The sequence below is a fragment of the Mus musculus genome, chromosome 2 (genome assembly GCF_000001635.26).
Source record: "Mus musculus strain C57BL/6J chromosome 2, GRCm38.p6 C57BL/6J".
NCBI lineage: Eukaryota > Metazoa > Chordata > Mammalia > Rodentia > Muridae > Mus > Mus musculus.
In genome coordinates, this window is record NC_000068.7 from 127,632,811 (window position 1) to 127,656,993 (window position 24,183).

At 48.0% G+C, this 24,183-nt stretch overlaps 1 protein-coding gene across 2 annotated transcripts; it reads right to left on the reverse strand.

Moving 5' to 3' along the window:
• Window positions 1-415: 415 nt before the first annotated feature.
• On the reverse strand, window positions 416-23,885 carry Mal (myelin and lymphocyte protein, T cell differentiation protein). 2 transcript variants are annotated; one of them, NM_010762.5, is made up of 4 exons: window positions 23,231-23,885; window positions 7,411-7,578; window positions 5,779-5,904; window positions 416-2,244 (listed from the first exon to the last, which is right to left on the reverse strand). In NM_010762.5, the coding sequence occupies exons 1-4, from the start codon at window positions 23,321-23,323 to the stop codon at window positions 2,170-2,172; spliced, it is 462 nt and encodes a 153-aa protein (NP_034892.1). In that variant the 5' UTR covers window positions 23,324-23,885; the 3' UTR covers window positions 416-2,169. The 2 variants fall into 2 exon arrangements, with proteins under 2 accessions (NP_034892.1, NP_001164658.1); NM_001171187.1 differs by lacking the exon at window positions 7,411-7,578.
• Window positions 23,886-24,183: the final 298 nt, after the last annotated feature.

A 24,183-nucleotide genomic window follows, 5' to 3' on the forward strand; every position in this document is an offset into this window, starting at 1 on the left:
AACTGGACTGGATGTGTTCAAAGGGGGTGGGGCCCTGAAGGTGGGCAAGGGATGTGCTGTGAATGGAAGGGAGAAGGTGGGGATGGATAGGATCAAGATACATTGTATGGGTGTATGGAATTGTTAAAGAATAAATAAAAGACTCAAAAAAGGAAAGAAGAGAAAAGAAAAGGAAAGGAAAGGAAAGAAAGGAAAGGAAAGGAAAGGAAAGAAAAGAAAAGAAAAGAAAAGAAAAGAAAAGAAAAGAAAAGAAAAGAAAAGAAAAGAAACTGGGAAGTTTAACAGACTCAGGACAGAAAGGACAAGAGTTGTCCGAACCATCCTCGGGGTCTTTAATCTGGGTTTTTTAGTTATAGTAATTTGCAGCAGCAACAGCAGCAGCAGCAGCATCAACAACAAAAGAGTGAGACAAAGATTGTATGAAAGTTTCTTTTAATGATTAAAAATCTGAAACATTGAGAAACCTTGGGCAATTCCTCTTAGTCACCCTTCCTTGCCTCTTTTCTTCCTTCCTTCATCTCTTTCTTCTTCTTGTCTAAAAGTGATGCTCACTCGTGTTGAGCTGCTGGTTAGTGTAATGTTAGGGTTCAGCTTTGTTGAAAGTATAAGACTACCCCAGTCAGCACTCAGTTACAGATTTTGTTAAACATTATAATAAACTTTGTATAATCTCTTAGTTTATATTTTAATTTTTAAAAATAACTCCCCCTAATCTTTTGCTTGTGTTTTAGTATGAAATTTTGGCTGTGTTAAGTGGGCAAATGGTGAATTCAGATACCAGTATGGCTGGGATAACCAAAGTCCTTCTGAATGTGCCAGTGAGATCCAATTTGGGGCTGATGATGGGATCTGGTAGAAGAGTGCTTACCCAGCATGCAAACCCCCTGGGTTCCATCCTGAGAACCAACATAGAAAAATCCCCAAATCTAATTTAGTTGTAGGTCTCAATCTCCTACTTTGTTGGAGAATAAAACATCAGCTAGTGAAAGCTGACTGAGGCTAGAATCCTGAATCTCCTGGTGGCTGGCAGGACATCCCTGCATCTGGGACTCCATCTCTAGGATGTCACTCAGTTCTTTAAAGTGTGGGGACAAAGTGAGATCTCCTAGCAGAACGTCTGACTTTGCAGATTCTCCATGTCCTTCCTAATTATACTTTCTTCTTTCAGGTCAGACATCCCTCACCTGGAGTGTGGCAGCCAGAGATAGCCATTGCCTCTCACTTTGCTCTAGAGTCAGGTCCCTTTCTCCCACAAGGAGTGGTCTGAGAACATGTCCAAACACATCAAGAGACTGCAGACACCCGGACATTTTAGATCAGCCTTAAGAATAGAAAGAATGCCCACACCTAGTTTCCTCAGAGCTTGAGAAGACTCTAATTCAGCAGACTGTTGTGCCTTGAAAGACAAAGGCAGAGCTCTACGGGATGTGTCTACAAGGGAGACGCTATCCTGGTGGACACTGTTGTGAGGGTGGCGTCCTCAGTGAGTCACTTTGGGAAAGACTGGCCCAGCACACACATCTGAACTGTCCCTTGAGAATCAGGTTAATCAAAGGACTCTGCAGGAAGAAAGTTGAACAGGAAGGTGTCCCTGGTCCTCAAGAATGAAAGACATCCCTCCAGTTCCCCACCTGAAGCATGAGACACAAAAGTATTTAATGAAGCATTTCAAAGGAGCTCATCTTCCACTGTGAACGTCCGGAGACCTCTGTTGGGTGAATTTCAGTGCCTGTGACACCCAGACTATTCACAAAGACTAAGACATGCCAGGGGATGAGTGCTCAAAAGAGCCCTTAAAAAATTCCAAGAGGCAAATTCTTAGGACATACTTCAAGGGTCAAGTGTAAATCGTCATTTCTTCAGATCAAGGTTCCCAGTTCCCACCAACTGTCCCGGTCAAGGGCAAAAAGGTCCCCTTCCAAGACAACTCCTTCCTCCCTTAGCTAGAAGTTAAATATAGCAAGCCCTAAACCTTGACAGAAGGTAAACATAACACCCAAGAGACGCGAATATGGCTTGAATATGGCTTCCTTTTGTTTTTGTGTTTGTTTTGTTTTCTTTTTGGCTTGTTTTCTTTTCTCCACCATCCAGTCTGTGTTCTAGGAAGTTAATGGGGAAGATGGGCTGACCAGTTAATTGCATCTGGGTCTCAGCTCCCGATCTGCTGTCCTATGAAGACTTCCATCTGATTAAGGAAAACACAGCATGGACCACGTAGATCAGAGTGACCACGTAGGCAAACACCTGGAACCAGAGGGAAAGTCATTAGTGTGAGGTCACGGGTATGTGAGTGTGTGTGTGTGTGTGTGTGTGTGTTGTGTGTGTGAGTGTTTTGTGTAGAGGCCAGAGGAGGGCATTCACATGTTTTCCTTTATAAGATTATTGCTTTTTGCCTTTGAGGCAGGGTCTGTCTGTGAACCTGGAGCTTACAGTTTATATCCCACCGACAGCGATTGAGTGCTAGTGGTCCCCCTGTCTCTGCCCACTGACTGCTAGGGTTTTACAGCCTTTGAAGGATGTCCAGCTTGTTATGGGATCTGAACTCTGGTCCTCGTGCTTATACAATAAACTCTCTTAACCAGTGAGACACCTTTCTATCGCTCAGGCTCTTCCTCTTAATCCTGGATTCTTCCTTTCCCAGGCACAGGTGAGGTAACCAGGCTTCACGGGAAGCAGAGAGAAGGCAGAGAACAGGGGACACCTCGCTTCTACAAACAGGAAGTGGCGCACAGAGAAGCTGCTGAGGCGGTGCAGCCGCTCACCTATGACTTGTGCTCACCTGGGCTCTGTGTGCCTCTCCATCACCCTACTCCGGGTGCCTGACCTTCCTAAAGGCTTGTCTACTCCCAAATCCAATATTTGCACCTGGTTTTGTGACCTTCCTTGGGCAAGGGGTCAAGAGTTTCCAGCTCAGGCACAACGTTTAGGGTGGCCACGCTTCTGTGAGTCTTGGAAATGCTCATAAAAGCACCCACAGTGCTCAAGCATGGGCGAATGCTCCACCCCCACTGGCCAGAGGCGATGTGTAACCTGAGTTAGTTAGTGACAAATTTCTGAGAACTGAGAAACGCCTAACTAGCCAAGTCACCTGTGTCCCTCAGATGGGACTTCCAGGCCCAAGGAGGACCCTTGGCAGAAGCCCCTCAGGAGTTCTATAAGAGACAGCAAGTGAAGATTTAGTTTGCAAATGAGATTAAGATATTCCCCCCCACACACACACACACCATGGATGTTTAGAGTCCAGGACATGTTGAGACATTTTGACCTTTAGAAATCCTTTCCTGTGAACTTCTGCCATGATTGCCCACCACAGTGAGAAATCACCTTTTGTCAACTTCTGACAACCCCAGAGGATTGTTCCTTCTGGCAAAGAAGTTCCACTCACTGCCACCAAAGATCAGGGTGAAAAAGTTGGGCTTCAGAAACATCTCAATTAGGACCATAGAGGGGAACATGAGGCAGGCTGGCTGGTGTAGAGGAGGCTCCAAGACCAGGTGTCAATTCTCCATGGACCAATCCAGAGGAGACTGAATGGAGGAAGTAGCTCTATCTTGAACCTGGCTCAAGAGTCACTTTATTGGTTCTAACCCAGTGCACCTAACAATTGAGAACCTCTGGGTTTTGACTCTAGCACACCTGACTTTGGCTGGGCATGTGCATGTCTATCCAAGCCCAAAAAGAGAACATAAGGACAGAATCAGCTCTGGAGTGGATGAGTAGATGCTGTGAAAAGGTCTACAATGGAGGACTATAATATATATATATATATATATATATATATATATATTATACTGTATAGAACAATGTAATAAATAATCTCCATCCAACTGCATGGATGACTTACACACATAAGGGAGGGGGGGCACAGGCATAAAAGAGTAAACCTTGCATAATTCCACTTCAAGAGACAGACAAAACTGAATTGACACACTCTCTCTCTCTCTCTCTCTCTCTCTCTCTCGTGTGTGTGTGTGTGTGTGTGTGTGTGTGTGAGTAGTAGTAGTAGTAGTAGTAGTAGTAGTAGTAGTCATAGTTCTGGGGATTGAATCCAAGGCCTTGAACATTCCAGACAAATGCTCTACCACTGAAATACTCCTCAAGGCCTATACCCTAGTTCTTTAAAAAATAATAGTTTATTGAAAGTAAAGGTGAAATATCTGTGTTTCTGTAGGTGAGTGTGTGCGTGTGAGTGCAGTGCCCATGGAAGCCAGAAGAGGGTGCTGGATCCCCTTGACCTGGGGTTACGGGCAGCTGTGACCCACCGGATGTCCATGCTGGAAGTGGAACTCTGAGAGCAATATTCTTTCTCAACTGCTGAGCCACTTCTCCAGCCCCATGAATCTTATTTCTTAATTACAGGAGAATTCATCTTCTGAAAAATCATCAATACACCTGCTTGAACCTGTGCACTTGACTGGGTTGTAGGATGCTTTTTGATAAAAACTTGAGATGCAATAGAGCCAGATAGTGTTCAACCTGTTCAGTGGGTGGGGATTTTAATTCAATCTACCTAGATTGTCCCATCACATCCAATCTACATCACACTGTTGTTCTGAAGACTTTTAGGGGAATTATTGTCAAATGCTTGGATTTCTGTGAACTCAGAAGGCTTCTGGGTTAGGAAAGAGAGAGGTCTGAGGTGCTCCTCCAATGGCAGATGAAACTATCTTTATAGATGGTGGCAGAGAGGAGGGGTCACCAACTTCAGGGAGGAAGGCACAAGCTAGATGCTGCCTGGCTATGCTGCTCTTTGGAAGTTCCATGTTAGAAAGTGTTCTATGACATAGGGCAACTGAAGAGGGTAGTGACAAGATCCTCAAGGTGGCCAGGCTCATGCAAGTTGCTTAAGGGGACATGCAGCTTCTCTAGGGTGGCATAGTGTCCCATAAGGATGATGCTTGGAGAGAATTTCTCCCCAGACTTTGCCTCTAGATCCAGCAAGAAGTATGTTTCCTAACATCCATCTCTGTGGACTGCACCCAACCTCGGCTCCACACTCCGGGCAAATGACACAAGTACAGGCATCTTGGGATCTGTCAGCTCTTTCTCCTTTGAGGTTGGCATGATGCACAGCTCAATTTCTAGAAACTGGAGAAGCACCATTTCTAACATTTGTTCCTCGTTTTTGATGTGCCACCCACAATTAGAAATAAGTTTTATAGTGATGATTCTGAGTTAAGTACATCAATACATTGCTCTAAGGGTACTGACCTCACAGAAAAACACCTTTCTGAAATAACAGCCTCTTACTCCTTGTCATTTGGATCTAGTCCATTAGAAAGAAAACCCATCCTGTCCCCAGTGTCCCTTGTCTTGACTGTATGTCTCTGGACAATACTCAAAGAGGGTATGAGACCCAAGTGGCCAAACTCACTGCTTGAAACTGATACCAAAAGACTGCATAGGTGGTCAAAACCCTGGCTTTGACACTTGCCTATCCTGGAAACAAATCCAGGCTGCCTCTCCATTTGTGACATGAGTGTAACAGTTCTACTGCCCTTTCAGAAAGAACACTTGTTGGGTCCTTAGTGGCCATCACTCCTCAGATGTCCTACCATGCACAGCCAGTCTAGCCCTGAACCTTGGGCCACGCATCCCTGAGAAGACATTCAGGGAAGTTATGGCTCATCTCTTCCCTTGAGAGTGGCTTCGTTGCTTCACAAATGAGGGGAAGGTTTAACTTCACTGGGCTGGGTGACCTTCTACTTGGAGCCTCTGCAGCAGGCAGTGAGAGCCACTTGCTCTGTGAACCGGATGCGCGGGTTGCAGGGAACTTACCACTGCGGCGATGTTTTCATGGTAATGCTTGTAAGTAAAGCCATCAAACATTGAGATGGTGGCCAGGGCTTCCAGAACTGAGGCACTGAGGTAAAATAGGGCAGCCACACAGTGGTAGGCTGCATCCTGTGGGTGAAAAGGGTTGTGTCAGAGATGAAAAGGAAGAGATACCCCAATCCAGACAGGGAAACAAAGCCCTCGAATTACCTGCTCCCATCTTTGTCCCTGGCCTTTGAATCATACCCATAACCCCTAAGTCTACCAGCTTAATGGAGGTTTGATGACTGTTGGCTGAGTTTCCTCTCCCTGGGCAGACCCCACAGTGAGCCCTTTAGTGGACGAGGATGCTGTTTTCTCTGAGGTATTACAGAGGGAGAGTTTGGAGCGTGAGCTGATTGTTCTTTCTTATTAACTTGACAGGATTAGAAACGTCTCTGAGAGACACCTCCGGGTGTGTCTTTGAGGTTGTTTCTCCAGAGGCTTAACTGAGGACCGATGACTCACCCCGAATGTGAATGGCACCATCCCACAGCCTGGGGTCCCAGACTGAACAAGGAAGAGAAAGCCAGCTGAACACAAACATTCATCCTTCTGCTTTCTGATTACTGACTGATGAGATTAGTGCCTCACCTCTTCTGCAGCTAGCCCTTCCCCACCATGACTATACCTATAAACCATGAGCCGCACGAACCCGTCTGTAAACTGCTCTTTAGTCAGGTATTTTTCCATAGCAACAAGAAACATAACAAATAATGGATTACGGGAAGAAATAAAAACTGGTTCTGGATCCCAAGATCAACTGCTCATGCTTACAGTCCTGACTTGGATGAGGGCCTTTTGTCCAGGGACAGAGAAGCCCGGGCCATTTCATCCAGGGACAGAGAAGCCCGAGCCATTTCTGTTACTTCCACTATGTTGGTCTTATTTATTTATTTTGGCTCTTGGTATATTTCAAAGCAAAAGGGAACCGCGACAATGTTCTGTGTGGCTGTAATTTGGAAGTGATTTCAAAGTGCAAATAGAAAGGCCACCGAGAGGAATCAGCCTAGCCAAGTGACCTGACCCTCCTTGGTTAATATAAGCAAGTCCCCCTTGTATTTTTTGAGGCCTGTCTCCAGGGCCTCAAAGCAGAACTTACTACAAAAGAAAGAACACAGGCCATTTTGGCACCCAAGTCTTCTGGAGAGCGTGCTTAGATGGTAGTCACCACCAAAGCCAGGCAGAAGACATGGTCTGGTCACTAGGGAGCCATTAGCTTAGGTCTAGCCTTCAGGACTCTGCTCCCCAAGACAATAGCCCTCCTGGATGGTGGGAGTACCTGAGAGCTGTCAGGTGCATGTGGGTTGGGGTACTGGTTCTGCTCGAAAAGGCTATAGCAGATAAGAAAGCTGAGCACCCATGAGATTCTGCAGTTAATACACCAATCTTGCCTCTTTGCTCTGACCTCCTTAATGCGGGAAGCCCTTACTGCTATGAAGAAACTGAACTAAGGCCAGGCCAACTCCACTTTGGATTGTGCTGAAAAATGTTTCCAGGGAAGCCACAATTCAGGCTTGGGAAAGTAGTCTTCTAGTGATGGGGTTCCAGCACTGCCCCCCTCCCCATATACAAATTCCCTGGGCCAGCACTCACCAGTGTGATCCAGGAAGTCTCACCGCCATGAGTACCAATTATGTACAAGATCATCAGGGAAGTGGTGGCCACAAAGCAGAACACAGACACAAACATCACCCAGCCCTGGGCCAGGGGCAAGGGTACCAGGGAGGAGGCAATCAGGATCCACACCAGGCCTCCAAAGACCTGCAGGGAGGAGACAGAGGCAGGGGTATTGGAACAGGGCAAAGCACAGATCACCAAGGGGCTCAAACCCCAGCTCTGAGCCTTCGCAGGAGCTCAGAAAGCAGATACACAAAGAGGGCGGGCAGGAGCCTCAGCCAAACATCTCTTTTATCCTCCAAAGCCACAGGCTAGAACTCCAGGCTCACCCTCTGCCATTTGTCTTACTTTGTCTCATTTCTTAAGTATGATCTTCATTTATTTTATCTAATAAACATTGTATCATACCTGGACATTGTACTAAAAGCCTCATAAACATTCACTCCGGCAGCTCCGGCAACAGTGTTATGGGCGAGGAATGGACACGTTTGTCAAATGGTATAAGGGAGGCATGGGAAACCATTGTTAGAACTTACAGTATTTAGTATTAGCATTCGAATGCCTACCCTTTCTTCTGAGTGCCTGTTCTTCTCAGTTGCCTTGTTATTAAAATATTCCTTATATTATAAAGTTGTAAGCAGCCAGCTGGGGGTGACAGTACATGTTAGAAAGGTAGAGGTAGGAGGAGGGCAAGTTCAGGGTTAAACAGTGAGTTCTAGGCCAGCCTAAGCTACATAGTGAGATCCTGTATCAAAATATCAAGGGCTGGACATGTAGATGGTGGTAGAAGTCAATTGTCTAGCCACTGAAAGACCCTGGGTTCAAGCCTCAGCAACAGAAAAAAATTGTAGCAATTCAGAGATTTTTTTTAAAGGTTATTGATGGGTAAACTTACTTGCTACACTATATTGTTAGCATTTTTCCCCTCAGAGTCAGAGTCTTAGATGCTCAAGTGTAGGAAGTGCTCTGACTGTTGGTGTTGAAATTGGAGTGGAGGGGGGTCACAGGTTGGCCTTGTGTTTGAGAGGAGCACACCTCAGGGATAGCCAAAAGAGATCCCCATTGATGTCCCCAGGGTTGAAGAGTTCCAATTCTCGGAGGGGAACAAAAGAGCCCCCAGAAGCCAGCAGGATGGCCCAGCCACATGAGCCCCCTCGGGATTGTCTCCACTTCTCTCTGACCCTCTTCTGCTCAAGCCTCGTCTCTGTGTCCCATGCAGATAAGGACCTGGATGGGTCCTGTGGAGATGGCTCTGCAGAAGAAAGTCTGGAGAGCAGTGTGACAGAGCAGGCCACATCCTCCTGACCATCTTGGGGCCAAGGGAAGGCAGAACTGCCAGCCTTGTGTTGAGGGTAGAATGGGACCTGCTTTTAGGATGCACTGGAGTACGGTATGGAGAAAAGTGATGGCCGGCCAAGTCTGTCCATCTGGTCCTTTAATGTGAGATATTTCTCTCTTATGTGCCCTTGGTCTGGTCACCTTATCCAGGGCCAACTTAAGTCAAGCTATTTGTCTGCATGCATCAAGGGAATCCTTATGTCTCTGAAGCCCTTGGTCCCACAACATAAGAGCATCTGGCAAGAAGTAAAAGGCGCTTTCTCTGATGAGGCAGTTTTGGGAGTGAAGTCTGCCTTGGTCACAGAAGCTGTTTCCCTGGGCGGGGATGCCAGGAGAATCCATCCAGCACATCTCCCAGCCAGCCATCTTCCATATAAGCATCCTCACTGGCTGAATGGCTGGACTAAACTAGAGTGACTTGTGAACAAAACCATCACAGGAGCAGCTTAGGTTGCCCGTATGTGTGAGAGCATTACTCTGAAGAAGCTATGTGTGATTCTGTGGGCCCGAAGGGCTTATGGGTAACTGATAAGCTTGACCTTGAAAGACACTGAGTGCCACAGAAGAAGTCTCGTTCAGTCCAATCCACTCTCCCAACCCTTGCCAAAGGGCTGAGTGGTTCAAGACATTCAGAACTCACAGAGCACAGCCAGCGAAGGTGGACTGGGTGATGACTGTGTTTTCTGTTTACTGTAGCTATATCACTGCTTTTAGGACAAACAAAGTGTAAAATGTGTACGTTAAGCTAGTGCGCACGGGCCCCTGCAAATGTCACACTTTGAAACGGCTTTCAGTTCCCGGTCTGCAGAAGTATGGCTTGTATTTTATGTCCCTTATATCGCCCCTTTCAACTCTGTTCTCCGCTATGGGGACACACACAGGAATTGTGAGCGGAAGTCAAAGGTGGGGCAGCAAGCAAGCCAGAGTGAAATAACACAGGGTTTGCCACGGTCTTCCTAGATGCCAGCATGAAGAAGGTTTTGAGTTTCTGGCCAATGCCTGGCTGATTCAGGCTGCTTGAGTCAGTGCTTTCTTAACTCAGCTGGAGACTATTCTGGCTTCCTCTCCACCACCCCCCTCTCTTTCACACACGCACACGTGCACACACATACACACAGAGACAGAGACAGAGAGACAGAGAGAGACACACACAGAGAGACAGAGAGGAGAAAGAGATTCCTAGAGTCCAGTCAGAACCCTTGTACACAATTGTCCAGAGAACAAAGCCTATCTTGTACCTAGGTCCAGCCTCTAGGCCCTGACAGTCCTCAGGACCTGCCTCTGAGTGTGCCACATAGCAAACTGGCACTTTTAAAAATTAGGTGTCCCCTCCACCCGTTAACCAGTATAAAGCAGCAGGTTTCACAGTGAGGTTCAGTTCTCTCTGTCTGCCTTCCTTCCTTTCTGTTCAGGTTTTGGGACAGGGTCTCTCACTCTAGCCCAGGCTAGCCTGGAACCATGTAACTTCAGTTGGTCTCTAACTCATGTCAATCATCCTGTCTTCACCCACCCACTGGAAGGTGGGATTACAGACCTGAGCTATCATGCCCCACTCTTTATAACATTGCTAATGAGATGCAACTCACATATGGTACAACTCGTGTGCTGAAGATGTACACTTCAGTAGTGTTAAATAGATTCATATCTACAAACTAAACATCACCATAGTCACCTTTTGATAACTTCCATAAACTCAAAACTCTACAATCAGTAGCCACTTATCATTATATTTAGCATAATGACTCCAAAGTGAATACTTCTCTTCCAGGAGGATCCCTGGGAAACAACTGTATTATCACAATTCCCACCAGTCCCTTGAGAGGTGTCAGAAAGCCACAGAGCCACTGGCTCATAGGATGAGTTGGCTGTGGTGATAGTGTGCAACTGGGAATGTATCAGACATCACAAGGATTTACCTAACACCTAGGGACAACCATCCATCAGTTTCCTGTATGCATTACACCTCAGACTGGGGACTGGTAACTCTGAAGACATCATTGCCAGCTCTTACTTTTGCCCTCCTGTCTGACAACAGGTCTTCCCTATGCCCACTACTGCCTGGCTTAATAGGTGGGGAGCAGAGAAGGGAACGAAGGATGGAACAGACATGGGTGGGGGTGGGGAGGAATCTGTGCAGGTATCTATGTATCATCGGAGGGAACATGGGGCAAGTGGCTAAGAAGGCTCACAGCCCCACTCAGAAGGCAGGAGGGTGAGGGGAACAGAGCTGGGGAGAGAGTGTTATTCCCAGAGGGCATTTAGAAAATCACGGCTTCACCGGGGACTTTCCCCACTTGGAGAGCGGCCCTTTGCTCCTGTCAGTTCCAGTACAGAAGCTCCCCGCTGACAGCTGCAGCAGCTGTGGGGCAGGAAGGCTTCGACATCTGCAGATTTAACCAAATGCAGATTGTAAAAGTGTTTGGAAAAGCCAGGCATGGTGGTGGATACCCGAGACCCCAGGAAGCTGTGGAACGCTTATGAATTAGAGACTGAACTACAGACTTGAGACCCTGTTTCAACAATTACAATGAAATATTTTTTGGGGGAAAAAAAAAACCCTGCGTCTGAACTGGGCGTAGTTTAGACTACTTTTTTTTCAGGCCTAAATGAAGGCTAATAGCTGGCCCTGAGTGGATGAAGTGGCTGGCTTGGACCATGGGGCCTTAGAGGAAGAGGTGGATTTAGCTGGTTAAGGTGGGCACGGGGCCAGGGCATGCTTCTCCAGTAGGAGGTTAGAGATTGTACCCTGAAGAGGATGCTGGGGCAGGTTTCAGGGCTCCAGAGGGTGAGGCATGATGTGAGAGCAGCAGGTAGCAAAAGCTGGGTTAGAGGAAGGGTGAGCCATGGAGAGCCGATATTTAGCATGAATCACGGGGGCCAAAGCCTGTTTGCACCCCACTCCACCTTCAGGTTGTCCAGAGGGCAAACAGAGAGAGCACGCACCCACGCCCGAGAGATAAGGCACTTCGGGCAGTGAGCCGTCCTTTCAGGCCTGGCTTCAGGACCCCACTGGCCAAATATTTGTCAAGTGCGTGGGGATAGGTGAGGGTTCAAAACCATTTCCTTCTGTAATGAGAACTCTAAGTGTCTTTCAGCTCCCAGGCTCCAAACACACAGACATAGTTGTGAAAAAGCAAACATTCTACAACCAGGTGGGGATGGGACCCTGGGGTCTGTTCATCTTAAAGCCTGGCTTCCCCGCCCCCACTTCTATTCCATCATACCAAAGACAACAGAGTAGCTGCCAACAGTGATCTCAAAGCTCTCCAAGTTGCTGTTCTGGGAGCTACATGGATTGACTAGGTCCTCTGGGCCCCAGTGCTCCAAGCTAGAAAGTAGGGGTAGAACCTGGATTGATGCTCTTGGGTCCTAATCCCTGACTAGGCATCAAATTATCTAGAACACCTTTAAAAACCAAACAACAACATTCAGGCCCAGGCCCAGGGTCAGAATAAACTGGAAAGAGGCAGACTGTGGGACAAGAAACAGAGGACCCAGGCTCCTCGCCAAAGGCTGGGAGCATGTTTTCATAACATGGGGCTCCAGGTGATATTCTGCATGTTCCTGACAAAGCAAAAAGACAGCAGACACTGTCTCCACTCCTGCAGGGTTCCCAGCAGAGCCAAAGAGAACTCCACTGTTGGTCTTGTCCAGCCGTGTGATGCAAAAATATCATGAGAAACTGTTTTTCTGTCTTCAAGCTTCCATCCCTGTCTTGCTTTGTGCATGAGTTCAGCTTGTTGCTGGTTGTCCTCTAACACCAAGACACAGCCTCACTGACTGAGTGGCGGGCTGTGCCTGGGGCAGGAATGATTGATGGGCTGGAAACTGCCTGGCGTCGGGTTCCGGGAAGAGCTGTTGGGATGTTTCAAATGCAATAAAAATGTTTCCAAAGGTTTAAAAATGGTTCTTATCCATAACTTACTTGATTGAATGATCTTTGTGAAAAATAGTTCCCTCAGGTCATAGGTAGTTTCTGGGGGAGCTTTCATAGGAGCCCCAGGAAGACTCCCACTGTTTTACCTTTCTTTATTACTATTTATGTGTGACTGCACACTTGACAGTCAGAGGGAAACTTTTGAGAGTTGGTTCTCTTCTTCCACCATGGGTTCTGAAGGCTGAACCGAAGTGGTTAGGCTTAAATGGTAAGCACGCTAGCCTTTGGGCCAACTCTCTGGCCTCCTGCTCAGTCTTATGAGTAACCTATGGGAAGCAGACCAGAGTGGGCAAGGGTACAGACTAGACGTTAGGCTAGAGTTCCGAGCTTGAATCATAGATAGCTTTGCCATACTGTCTGGGCCACCCAGTCCCCCTGGGTAAGTTACTTAGCTTTTCTGTTGTTGCTTTTGTGTATGAAATGGTGACAATGATACTTATGAAGAGAGTTGACATCAGTGAAGATCTGTTGTGAGTAAAGCAGTCTCACCTGTGACCACACAAAAGTTCAAATGGCCTGTGATTTCAGTATGCGTAATTGCTCACTTGCTAACTTGCAGGGAGCTGGAGTTAACTAATTAATCAACTATGGTTATTTTGTTTTGTTTTGAGACAAGGTCTTAATATGTAGACCAGACAGGATGTCTGCTGGGTTATAGTCTAGGATTACTGGAGCTGGGAGTCACATTAGGAACTGGGGATGTAGTGTAGCTGATAGACGGTTTGCCTACATGTGTGAAGCCTTGGGTTCCATCCCCAGCACCTCCTGAATGGGCTATGCCTGGTGGCACACACTGATAATCCCAGCCCTGCAGGAGTGGAGGCAGGGGACCCAGGAGTCCAAGACCATCCTCAGCTACATAGTAGTTTTAGGCTGTCCTGTGAGACATCAGCTCTTGTCTCAAAATAAATTAAAAAAAAAAAAAGACTATGCAAGCATCAGAAAATAAAATACCATAGTGTGCCCCAAACTGAAAGTTCTGAAAGTTGTATAAAATGTGCCTGCCTAAGGGAATATCATGGCCATGTAATATAATGGGGCCATCTTTCTTACAATGAGCTCACTTGTCAAAGAAGAAAGGAATTCTCCAAGACATTCCTGAGATTCATCTGGAGTTTCTGTTACTCATGGAGCTGAAAGAGCGCTTCATCCCAGCTCGTCCACTGCAACCATTGGGTGGCTGAGGTCAACGCCAAGGATTTGTTCCAATTCTCTGGCTGTTTCCTGAGAGCACTGCTATGTTCTGTCAGAGTCCCCACAGCAGAAAGTCTGCCAGGGAAACATGCCAAGACAGAAGCCGAAGAGTATACCACCCACATGCAACCCCCTTGAGTCAGGTATCAGGGCTCCCAACAGCTCCATTACAGGTAAATGTGACCAGGAGCTTGTGTGTTGACTTCTTGGGAAGTAGAGGAAATGGCCACAGAACACAGACTGTCCATCAAACACTAGTCTGCCCTTCATCCCCGGGGAGGAATAGAGAAGTTGGCCTCATCAGCTGAGAGGTGCCAGTTGACACACCCAGGCTTCTGGGAGGGTTGCCAGGTCCATACCATGAATGCTGTCCTGAGGCCACCAGGAACGGCAGTCCCAACTCTCTGTTGGCCACGTGCAGGCTGAAGCTTTCAGTAGCCAAGAGTTATGTCAACATTGTGTGTACTGGTGAGTTTTATGTCAACTTGACACAGGCTAAAGTCATCGGACAGGAGGAAATCCCAATTGAGAAAATACCTCCATCGGATCTGGCTGTAGACAGGGAAGCCTATAGGATAGTTTTTACATTGATTGATGGGGGAGAGTCCAGCCTATTGTACATGGGGACATCCCTGGGCTGGTGGTCCTGGGTGCTATAAGCCATGAGGAGCAAGCCAGTAAGCAGTACTTCCCAGTGGTCTCTATGTCAGCTCCTGCCTCCAGGCTCCTGTCCTGTTGAATTCCTGCTGGCTTCCCTTGTTGAACTTCCTGTTGAAGTCCTGTTGGCTTCCCTCAGTGAACAGTGACTTGGGATGTGTAAGACAAATAAATCCTTTCTTCCACAAGTTGCTTTTGGTCATGGTGTTTCATCACAGCAATAGCAACCCTAAGAGGCTAGAATTTTACTTGTGGTAGTGACTTGAATAGTGTCAAAATGGCTGTATAGCTTAAAGAATCATTCTGTAAGCCAGAAAACAGGGGAAATTCTTGTTCTTTGTGTGCATACATGTGCATATGTATGAATGTGCATGTATATAAGTGTAACTGTCCCTAATAATATATGTTCACATGAGTTTGTGTGTGTGTGTGTGTGTGTGTGTGTGTGTATGTGTGTGTGTGTGTGTGTGTGCTTGTGTGAATGTGTGTTTGTATGCATGCATACACACATCTGGGCACACACTTGCATTCGCATGTTTTCTTATGTGGAGAGGCAGATTAAAGATGGGTTACTGCCAAGGAGGGAGACGGCACCACAGCTCTTGGGTAGTCAACATGACACAGAGGATGAGGTCTTGGAAAAATGATATGGAGAGATGGGGGAGGGATCAGGGCAACACCCTTGACCACTAAACACCACAGCCTTCCCAGTGTTCCTTGGCTTTGCCTTCAAAAAATCAGTTTGGATGGAGCCTGAGGTCTCCTTTCTTATTCTGAGAGGTGAGGCTGACAGTAGAAACAAACTCAGGGAAGTTCACCAAAATGTCAGCTCCATCTCCTGGGTTGGGAGAAACTACGCTCCTACTGAGTCAGAGGGCAGGCAGCCTTCCTTCACTCTCCTAGTTGCTCACTCATGCACAGAACAGGCACCAAGAGTGACCATGTCAATACTGTGACAGGCACACCCAGGGAGCCTGGCCTTATTCAAAGAAACACACCAGGACATGGGGTGCAGCAGTGTGCTTGCCTAGTATGAAAAAGGTTCTGATCCGGATCCCTAGCACTGAGCACCCCCCCCCCCCACACACACACACATGCGCGCGCACACAAGCACATGCACATACACACGGACACTCATGCACAACATCTCAGCCTCCATCTTGCAGTCCTGTCTCCTGTGAGACCAGTTCTGGTCTTCCAGTGCAGACTCAGGCAGCTAGTCAAAGCATGATGTAATCAGAAAGAAGTTTCAAAGGCTTCACTCAGGACAGGCAGAGGCCAGTAATCTGTACTGCAGCCCTATACTGACCCGTCCCCTGTGGGCAGGGTACAGAGGAGGGGATCAGAGGATTCCATGTCTGGGAATCCTGGCTTATTGGACGTCTGACTTCTGGGTCTGTGCATTGGATGTGTTAGGAGAAAGGCCTGCCTCAGTTTACCTATGTCAGTGACTTTTTTTTTAAATAATCCCTTCACCACCAGGTCTCTTTACTCGAGGGGAGTTTATGGCTCCATCATCCCTCCTGAGGAGGACAGACAGTGACAGAGTCCTCCTTCACCTGAAGGGAAGAGCAGGGCTTAGGGACCCTTAGCTCTGTTTGGCTGAGTTCAGGATCTCAGTTGATATTTTCAGGGTGGGTGGAGAGTGGGTAAAGCCCTTTTCTGGTCTGCAGTCCCTTCTCCCTCTGGTACTAGGAAAGTCCTCTGTCCCATTCTACCTGAAATATGGCTGACTTAAGTCACAGCTTCCTCTCAGCCAGGGGTAAGCTGCTGGTCCCTGAATGAATGAAGGCTCTCTCTGACTGACAGAAGTGTCGGTGAATTCCACACACATAGTCTCATTTGGATGGAAAATTTTGTATCACACCTACACTCCCTGGCTGTGCCCAACAAGATAAACAGAATCAGAGTTTCTGTAAAAAAAAAAAAAAATACCAGACAAGCCACCTGTAAAAGACAGAATCCGTGGAAACACTAGACCAGAAAGGAGTGGCTTTAATGCAAGACAACAAAAGGTATTGACAGGCATCATCAAGTCGGTTAGTAACTCAGTGAGCACACAAACACGTGTGTGTGTGTGTATCCAAAAGCACCCACCAGAGTCCCAGCATGCTTTCTGGAGACCTGAGGGCATTCTTGGGACTTGGTGGCCACTGCCAGTTTCTCCTTTCATCTGCCTTTAAAGTCAGGGTCCTCTTGTGATCTGTAAATGCTAGTCAAGTGAGAACGGCCACTGTCCGCTTCCTATTAGCATTGCTGAGAACAAATCCTATTTTCAAAAAGTCTTGTAGCATGCCCAGTCTTCAGGCACGGTCTCAAGACAAGCCTCAGAGACCTGCAGAACATGAGCTAAGCACCAGGAAAGGGTGCTATTAGGGCAGGTTTCTGGGTGATGGAGAGAGGTAAGGCTGAAGGGCCACTCCTGAAAGAGGAGCATTTTCACACACCCCCTACCCCATTGAGCTATGTGGCTGGTTTTAGATGGCCTGAAACCCAAGAATTGGGTGGGTTCCTTCTCTTCCTGCCAGGCTTCCTAGTCTTACTATGCCTGACTTGTCACCACACTTCTGCAGGGCAGGACAGACGATCAGGAATGTGACCGCACAGTTCTGTGTGCCCCTCCCTGTATCTGCACCCTTCCCGACAGTCTGGATAGGTGTCACGCACTCCAGAAAGGTTAATTCCATTCCCACTGGGAATCAGTTCCTGTGCCTGTAGGGTGACACAGCAATCTGTGTCATGCTTAGAATCCCCAGAGAAGCTGTCTCCACCCATTCTGGCAAAAGGCTGGCTGAGTGGCGCCAAGAGAAGCTAGGGCAGCACCCAGCCTTCAGGACAAAAGGCAGGACAGGGTTACCACCACACCCACTTTTCCTTAGCTGCCCATCAAGCTGGCTGGAGGGAGTTGCAACTCAGTTATTCAATTCTGATGGGAAAAAAGAGCCACTGGGAAGGCCCCACAGAAAGCATCTGTAGGGGACACAGTGACTTGGGAATACAAATCAGTGTCCTTCACAGTCCCACCTGTCCTCAAGCTTCATCCTACCCTGCCAGGGCTTGAACCAGACAGAGAAAATGGTGAAGGTTGGCTAGACCTCTCCATGACTATCCTCTGTGGGCACAGGATAACCAGTTGATCCCAGAACAGTGGCTGAATTACTAGCCAATTAATAATAATTATATCATACAATCTTAAGAGTTATGTGTATACATTTTGCATTGCATAATGGCATTGTGGTCAATGACAGGCACACACACATGAGTAGCTCTATAAGATTTTACCACCTGGTGATGTCATGGCATCTTCGTTTGTGAAAGTAGACTCTGTGGCCTTTACACCACATCAAAATTTCCTAATGAAACTGTGATGGTTAGCGTTGTCAACTTGACACAACCTAGAATCACCTGGGAATAAAGTGTCAAGTGAACTGGGTTGGTCTATTGGCATGTCTGTGGGGTTTATTAACTAAGTTAACTGATGTGAGAAGACTTAGCCCACTGTGGGCAGCACCATACCTTAGGCAAGGTGTCCTGAAATTGAGCCTGACCCAAGCAGGCAAACAGGTGAGTATGTGTGTATTCATTTCTCTCTGCTCTTACTGTGGATATAATGGGACAAGCTAATTTGGAGTTCCTGATTTGACTTTCCCACAATGATGACATGTAACTGGGATTGTAAACTGGGATTATAAACTCCTTTCTACCCTAAATTGCTTTTTGTGGGGGTATTTTATCATAGCAACAGAAATGAATGTGACATTTACCCATGAAGTCTCACTAAGTCTACCATGAAATCAACCCTGTAGCTGGGATTGGATTTAGACATGGCCATGGGACTATTAGTACCAAGAGAGAGGATAATAGTCCCCTGGTCCTCGTTGGCTCTCAACTGGGTTAGGCTCTTGGCCGGAAGGGAATTACAAAGGAGATGGTTTGGGAGGCAACTCATGTCTGCACCTCCTGCCATGAGACAATGAATGGCAATAAACTCTGTTCCTTTCCAGGAAAAGAATAACAAGGTTTGTGTTTAATACCCAAAGAACAAAGGAAGGAGCAACACCCAGGGACAGCATGCCCTCTTCTGTGGTCCACCCTGGTGGAGGATGTCATCTTTGGCCCTTCTCTGAGGTACCCACTCTCTAAAACCTGTTCCTTTGGCCTTCAGGGGCCTCCTTGGAAGTTGATCCAGGAGTTCCAAAGGGACCTGTCCTGCTTCCTGCCCTCCTCTTGGCTGTGCCCCATAGGCTCTGTCCTCTGCCCAAGTATATTGATCTGTCACAACTTCTAACGAGACTTTCCTGCCATTCTGCAGGGCTGGGGACCTTGATGTGTTTCTGTGATCCACATTGGGGTTGTTTTGCCCAGATAAGGGCAGAAAACTACTGATGTGTGAAGCAGTAATCGCACAGAGCCTGTGGCTGTGAGGCTGGAGTGAATCAGTAACCCTGGGAAAGGCCACTGCTGATGCTTAGCGAGATGCTAGTGAGAAACTAAGCCTTCCTACCAGCGTACAGAAGGACACAAGCATTGTGGGCCCAACTGGGACCAGTCTTATTCCTTATTCTTGGGATTAATCTAAACCCATGGGACAGGGTCAGCCACACTCTCCCATGGTGCTTTGCTTCAACGATGAGGGTGTCTTTACCACTGGCTTCATATTCAGTGACTGGAGAAGAGACAGTTACTGGAGTATTCTACTAGCACCTTCTTCTAGGACTTTAGGTCTCAAGTCATGCCAGATCTAGAGACAGACAATGTGAGTTCTCAGGGGGAAGGCTGAGCAGGGCTGTACTGAGAGGTCTTAACCAGTCTCCTGCCAGAAAGTATTTAATTCATCAAGAGTCAACTTCTGGCTTCCTCTAACTCAGGACTGGCTGCCTCTTGGTCCAGTGTCCACCCCAGCAGCCCTTCCTCTCAATGATGGGTTTTGGTGTCAAAGCATAGTGCAGTCATTCTTGGGTGGGCAGCTCCAGGGTCTCTCTACCTGTCCAGCAGACACATGCAGGGATGCCCAGCTGAGAGCTGACCTTTCTCTCTCCTTCCAGCATTTCAGTTTGTGTGCCCTCCTTCCCTGCACTGGCTGGAGGCTCTCAGGTAGGGAAGGTGCCTCTGTGACCCTGCTGGGCTCTGAGTTACCAACTCCTGATCAAAGCAGGCCACTGGCCCTTGAAAAACTGGAAAAGTCACTTCTCAAAGCCAAGAATTCCTCTCCCCAGATCTCTATAATTCTGCCTTTAGAAGAGAGGAGGAGAGTAGAATGCTGGGGCCAAATTTGGCAGCATGCCCCTCTGGAAAGTTCAGAGAGGACCCTGCAACACAGGGCACACAACACCACATAGCCTGGAAGAGTCTTAGCACCTCTTTCTGTCCTACTCCCTAAGGAAATTTCCCCTCAAACAGAGAGTGTCCATGCCATGGCGCTGTGAGAACTTCAGGACACCTGGGAACCTCACTCCTGCCTCTAAGATATCCATTCTTCTATCCACTCTCCAAAAAGGTCTTAAAAGGTGGCCTGGATTACATATGGTCACACCCACTGAGTCAGTGGTCAGTCTGGGGCTTATCGTTATTGGATGCAGTGACTAAGAACCCATGGAGAATATTTTTATGTAGTGGTGGTGTTGCAACCAGCAGCTCCGAAGTGACTCTGAGATGTCCCTGCATTCCCCAGTGGGTGAGAGAGGGCTGCCAAGTGGGTTGGATTACTGCTCCAGAACACTTTTGGTGTAAGAAGACAGTTGTCCCAACCCAGGCAAGTGGCTCCCTCTCTTTCTCAGTTTCTACCTGGACCTGCAAATGCAGGGTCTGGGATTCTACATCTCTTGGGCTCTGATGGGTTGACTGCTTGATGCACTCAGAAAACTGCTCCATCATTTCAGGACCCAATCAAGGCTCTGGTTCGTCCCCAGCCAGGCGAAAAACTAGGACTTGTCTAGTCATTTTCAGACAATAAAAAGTTCTACTTAATTCTGAAACTCACAAAAGCTATGATTTTAATAATTAACAGATCCGCTCAATGTAGGAGTCAATACTGCAAACCAATTCCGGATGGCCCCTCATCCTGCCTCCACCCCTAGATATGTACCTAACAAGTACCTGCTGCCACCAGGGACTGGCCCTGCCTCCTTCCCCATACGTCTGAGGTGTGCAGGGGTGTAGTAACAGCCACTTTTGGAATTCCTAGTACCTCTTTTTAAAAAGACAGTCTATGACTATGTAGCCCAGGCTGGCTTCAAGAATCATGACTCCTAATTGAGATTGTAGGTATGAACCATCACACCAGGCTCCCAGCACACTCTTCTCTAGGAAGTTTTGTCATGAACTTCTAGCCACTCTTGATGACAACCCACCTCTTGGGGAGGGCAGGGGGGTTGATGACTGCATTTCTGGCATGTCTGTTAGGTTCCACCAAGGGGGGGATTATTTCCTTTCCTATATGACTCCCTCAGCTGAGCATCATTTCACGGGTCCACTGCCCATTTGTATTTTCCATGAAGAAAGGAAAGGCTCAAGCCATTTGTTCACATTATAATTGTATTTTAGGCATTGAGTTATAATATTCTAGTTTAAGAAGACACCCCTGAGCTGGTCAGTGCTTCTTCCGGGCTTCTAACTTTCCGGCTTTCTATCAAAGCACATACTGTTTCATATGCATGGTCTATGCTGAGGAACACTTACCAGACCGAGTCTGCCTTCTCCCTGCTCCCCAGGCAGAAAGCCAGCCCTAATCTCTCCAGGAAGAAACAGTCAAAGATGGCAAGTGAGCCATGGAAGGTCTCTGGAGAAAGTGACAGATGTGGGAGGTGGGCAGACAGAAGGTGGCTGAGGTAGAAGGGACACATTTTTTAAAACACAAAGGGACAGATTCTGGTCAAGAGGGGACCCTAGAGACCCCTGCTACCACACACGGGACTGGAGAGCACACCGGTGTGGGGCATTTTCACTAAACAAATAATGCTGAGATTTTTCCATACCAAGAGACTCTCTTCACGGGGATGGTGGGGTCCTCCTGCCCTCTCTATGGATTTGATTGTCCTGCCTGTTCCTATCCTCAGAACTAGCCTTTCTGTCATACTGAATAACTAAAAAAGTGGGAGAATAACTAAAAAAGCGGCTGTGGACCTGCCATCACCAGAGCTCCCCTGCCCTTGTGTGTGTGTGTGTGTGTGTGTGTGTCTACAATCAAAGTTTTCGCAAAGAAGCATGAAGCCCAACTGCCACTTTATCTCATGACTTGGTACGGTGTTCTCCAAGGAGCCAACAGCAGTTTCTCGAGACTAAGATTTTTTTCTCCCTTAAAAACCTCTGTGCCCCACCACACCTCAGGTGCAATCTTGCTCTCTTTTGATCAGACCTCTGTAAGTTCCTCTTTGTAAAATTTTGAGGAGCCGCCCATGACTTAGTCCCAGGTCCTGGATACCATCTGCTCATTTCTAGAAACCCAATAATGGGCAGACATAGGTTAAGAGATGACAAAGACAAGAATGCTCCTCCCCACCCCCTGGCACCCAGTAGGTGCTTTCTCATATGGGCCAGATGCCTGTGTCAACTACATTAAGTTGGCACTGTTCCAAGGTTTGCTTGGCAGTCCTGAGCCTAGAAGGAACTCTATGAGATTGGAAGGCTTGCTAAAGACCTGGATGACCTTGGCAAGTCCAACCCTGTTCTGGGCATTGGCTGTTCCTATTTGTAAGCTAGCGGTGTGCAGGGTTTCTTATGTTAATTCCATAGCCTGGGCCGTGATTGTGCCTGGGGTGTGAAATCACTTTAGAAATACCCACGTTTGGGTTCAACTCAATATTCATCTCAATTTCAGTGACATCCCCTTGATGATGGATCCTACTGTTCTTGGTGTCCACAGCCTCCTTTGCTAGCCATCCAGTTAGCTGGGATCCAGTTGTTAAAATCACCTACACTTTTTTTCTCCAAGTTATTACTCCACACAAAGACCTCTGCGTGGTGGGAGCACAGGAAATGTTGTCTCCACACCCACAGAATTGAACAAACACCCTCCTGTCCAGGTAAGTGCTAAAGGACCCTGGGGACTAGAAACTGAAGTAGCTCTGAAGCCTGGCTGGAGCTCACAATAGGAAAGTTTCTCGAAGCTAGTGGGTCGGTTCTACAGTGTAAGGCTAATAGAACCCAGCCCAGGCGCAGAGTCAGCCCAAGGTCAGCCAAGGCAGGCGACAAAATTCACCTGTCTTCCCTGACTCCTCCCTCCCCTCACACAGGGCTTGGGGACCGCGGCCCAGCAAAGCACAGCCACTGTTTTTCAAAATTGGCACAGAGGCATTTCCTTCCCAGAAACTTCAAAGGGCCTGAAAAAGGCTGGCTACTCTTGATCTCCAAATCTCTGTCGCCAGCATGGAAGGGTTCTTTAGCTGGGTTTGTTTACTCAGGAGGACTCTCAGTGGTACCTTGTAAGGAAGCTGCGCTCGGATAGGAGCTAAACTCTAGGAAGAGGTTTTTCTGCACCTGCCTGGGAAATCGGTCCGCTAATTTAGAAAGGAGCAGACCACGGAGAGATGGGGAAAACTTTCCCGATTTTAGTTCCCTCCTGTGACTGGGGACAGAGCTGCAGAGCTCCCCCCCCCCCCAACCCCTCCACCCCACCCCCAGCAACTCAACCCACCCGGTCCCTTTCCCAGAGCAGGGCGCGTTATCACTCACAAACTCACAAACGAAGAGCAAGTCAGGGAAGGTGGTGAAGACCGAGAAGCCACTGGGCAGGGTGCTGCCACCCGAAGCCGCTGCCGGAGCCATGCCTGCGAGCTGGCGTCGGCCTTGGGACTGGACACGCTCGCCTCCGGCTCCGCACTGACCACTCGCTCCCTCCGGAGAGCCCAGTGGCCGCGGCGCCCTCCCGCGCGGGTTAAAAGCTGAAAAGCCAGGGTCAGAGGAGGGCGGAGCTCCGGCCACCCGCCCCGCCCGGGTCTACTGCCCTAGAGGACAAGGCTGAATCGCCTCTGGCGCCGCCCTGAAACCCGACGGAGTGCTCTCTGAAGATCTGCAGGACTGGGTTGGGAATCTGTACGCTCCTGACCTAACCCTAGTTGCCACCTGCCTGAGGGCAGTGGATGGAGCGGCTCGCGCGCTGCACTTCCCTGTGTTGCGCGCCACGCAGGTGATCACTATTCATCAATAACCTATCGGAGACTTCCCCACTTTGACATCCATTCCCTTTAACTCTAGTCGTGTCTCCAGTCTTCCGCTGGGTGTGTTAATGTGCAGCCTTCACATCCAAGCTCCCGGAGGGCACATTTCGATCTCACCGGCAGGCTGGGGGTTCTAGGGGCAACAGCAAGGCTCGTCAGGGAAACTATATGCCAGCAGGAGGGAAGGAAGTGACTCTAAGGAGAACGAATCTGAGAGGCTGTCTGGCGGCGGCGGTGGTGATGGGACAAGTTGCATTCCTGGGGCAGATATTGCCAGGGGAGATTCCCTCAGTTCTGGAGATGGGGCAGTTCTCCCCCATCCCGTGTCCTTTGACTCTATGGACTGCTGAGTCGTTTCTGGGGATTTACTCTTCTTGTACCACAACTTTACGTTTTATTTTTGCCTTTATTTTTAAACAAGTATCACACTCCAGTAACTGCCATTTAAATCACACCAATCCTTTTTTT

Coding starts and splice junctions, on each gene's coding strand:
- Mal (NM_010762.5), bottom strand. CDS start 23,323: ATGGCTCCGGCAGCGGCTTCGGGTGGCAGCACCCTGCCCAGTGGCTTC. Junction 5,905..7,410: donor AGACTTCCTGGATCACACTG/GTGAGTGCTGGC, acceptor TTTCACCCACAG/GATGCAGCCTACCACTGTGT. Junction 2,245..5,778: donor ATGAAAACATCGCCGCAGTG/GTAAGTTCCCTG, acceptor CTCTGGTTCCAG/GTGTTTGCCTACGTGGTCAC.